The 2824-nt window shown below is 35.9% G+C and overlaps 1 protein-coding gene across 3 annotated transcripts in view; it reads right to left on the minus strand.

Moving 5' to 3' along the window:
* Nucleotides 1-2824, minus strand: part of LOC110443085 (alpha-aminoadipic semialdehyde synthase, mitochondrial-like) — a 52807-nt gene that overhangs the window by 40182 nt on the left and 9801 nt on the right. For all 3 annotated transcript variants that reach the window (XM_021487069.1, XM_021487067.1, XM_021487068.1), the window contains exons 2-3: nt 1488-1822; nt 882-1058 (exon numbers count right to left, since the gene is read on the minus strand). In XM_021487069.1, the coding sequence (XP_021342744.1) occupies nt 882-1058; nt 1488-1709 (399 nt within the window). In that variant the 5' untranslated portion in view covers nt 1710-1822. The remainder of the gene's footprint in view (nt 1-881; nt 1059-1487; nt 1823-2824) is intronic.

Consider the following 2824-nt stretch of genomic DNA (forward strand, 5'->3'; position numbering starts at 1 on the left):
AGATATTCTGTAACATATAAAGGATGACTAACTACAGATATTCTGTAACATATAAAGGATGATTAACTACAGATATTCTGTAACATATAAAGGATGGTTAACTAGATATTCTGTAACATATAAAGGATGGTTAACTAGATATTCTGTAACATATAAAGGATGATTAACTAGATTCACAGATTTGTTTAGTCATAATTAAGATAAAAGCTTTCACTTGTTTTTCAACACTTGTATTACTTTTACAAATATTTATAAATTGAAGCTGTTATTGGTATGATTAATAGGTTTAAAATGAAATAAGACCACCAGTACTTCTATATGTCAAACACAATAGAATCTATTCCTCACCCTAACCCTGATAGACATACTAGAGAATATAGTTCTCCAACACGTAAAACAAGTGATTAGTAGAATGTAGCTTGTACAGACTCAGATGATTCAGAAAACTCATCCTTAGGATATTGATATCAGAAAATCAATTTCTGTTGAATACTTCCTGTTTCATTAGTCCAGAATATTTTTATATTGTAGATTATTATGTAGAGTAGAAACATCTTACCTTGAGAAGTTCTACAATACAGAGTAAAAGAAATGTAAAGCGTGAAAAGTGTGATAAGCCCTATGTAACAAATGTCATTCTTATCTCAATGCCTCCAATAAGTGGTTGAACCACAGGTACTAGCCTCGTCTGGCAATACACCCCTAGTATAAAATAACGTTTATAGATGTATTATGGCTGTATTGACAGACCAGGATAGTACCTGTGGTCAAACTCAGGGCTTCTGGTTTTCTAGTCAGAAGTTTTACCAATCGAGCTATAGAGACATCCCCCTAGCCTAGTCGGTAGGTAGTGGGTAGTATTTCACAAGGATGACACCTACTTTTTCTAAGATGGCATCGAGGAGAGGCATGTTGTCCTTCTGAGCCTTGATGGTGTGGGAGAAGAAGGCATAGGTTTTGTCAGGCATGAGCTGGTCGATCGGTACAGTCTTCACTCCGATTACCAGAGAGGCCTCACTGATGTCTTCCTGTATCACAGCTCCACACTGGGCGTAATCCTAGAGTACAACATTGTATTACTGTATCAGGTATACTTACATTGTATTACACTGACACACAGAACACTGTGCTACAGAGTACAACATTGTATTACTGAATCGGGTATACCTACATTGTATTACACTGACACACAGAACACTGTGCTACAGAGCACAACATTGTATTACTGTATCAGGTATACTACTGGATCTAGTCCTACAGAGAAAGACACTGTATTACACTGACACCATGAACATTGCCCAACTGACCAAAAGTGATTCATACATACTCCCAAACTAAATGGGAGGCATAGGGAACATAACACTATGTAAATACTAGAAACATATTTATATAACATGTCCAATACACACACAAAAATTAAAACAACAATGCAATACAGTCATATATTTATCAGTCTTTTAAATCACAGCAGGAGAGAAATGACCTACGATCATGTTGTAGGCTCTTCTGTTTGACGGTTGGACGATGACCTTGATGCCATTCTTCACCAGTTTTCGGACATGTCGAGGGGCTAGAGGGGCACGCCGCTCCCAAACATTGATGGTCTCCCGCCTTATGGCCATTACCTTCGAGACGTCGGACACAAACCTTCGGCATTCTGCAGACAACAACACTCTGCTACAGAGCTGCTGCGTTTGCCGACGCCACATCTTGTCCTAGTTTGTCGACAAGCTGGGTTGTGTCTGTCTGATGTTTCAGTGGTGATTATGGTCTTATTAATCTGTGATGCTTGATCAATCTGACACCTCCTGTATTTGAATTCCTGAAAAATAACAAGGAATCGTATCATGTTATCAAGACTTCAAGAAGCCACTGAAACTACACAGAGACTATGAGTAGTTTCTTAGATTAGAAATTGGAGTACATTTTGATTTAAAAAATAAAAATAAAACTTTTTACATGAATTCATCAAGAACTTTATATTTGTAGCACTTACAAAGACTTTTCTACCTTTTTTTAGAGACCTTTACCTTTCGGTCTGCAAAAAAACATCAGCAATATGATGTTCCCAGCAAATGAAATTTAACAAACATTTTAAGGTACGATGCCTTCAACAGGTCCTTAATGTACCCCTCAAAATTTGCTGACTTGCACTGACACCGTAATTAAAATGATCCTGTTTCCCTCACAAATGAGCTATCATTCACTGAAGGACATTATATATGCATGTAAGCATGTTAAATCAATGTGATGTGTGGCATTATTTGTTTTTCATTTTACTATTATGTGACTTTGTAACATAATGCTATTCTATATGTGACTTTGTAACATAACATTATTCTATATGTGACTTTTTAACATAATGCTATTCTATATGTGACTTTGTAACATAATGCTATTCTATATTTGACTTTGTAACATAATGCTATTCTATATGAGACTTTGTAACACAAGAGGCCCAAGAGGGCCTGTATCGCTCACCTGAATATTTAAGCAGTCATAGCAAAATATTCTCATTAAATAATTCATTGCACTATAAATATTTCCCTTGCAAACTTTATTGGCTCCATCTGTTGAAACTACCAGCAAAATATTATTATAAGATTCTATGCATTTTGATTCTTCTTCAGAAGTTGCTTGACATATTTTTCCCTGTGATCTTGTAAGAAGGTCAATGTCATTTTCCTTCTCAAATTGGTTAGCTCTATTCCAAAAAGCTACCAGCCAAATCTTATGGAATCATTCCTTTTAGTTCTCAAGAACAAATCCATTAAAATGTTGTTGACCTCTGTGACCTCTAAAGTAGGTTGAGGTCATTTTCATT

Source organism: Mizuhopecten yessoensis, unplaced genomic scaffold, assembly GCF_002113885.1.
Source record: "Mizuhopecten yessoensis strain PY_sf001 unplaced genomic scaffold, ASM211388v2 scaffold716325, whole genome shotgun sequence".
In the NCBI taxonomy this organism is placed as follows: Eukaryota; Metazoa; Mollusca; class Bivalvia; order Pectinida; family Pectinidae; genus Mizuhopecten; species Mizuhopecten yessoensis.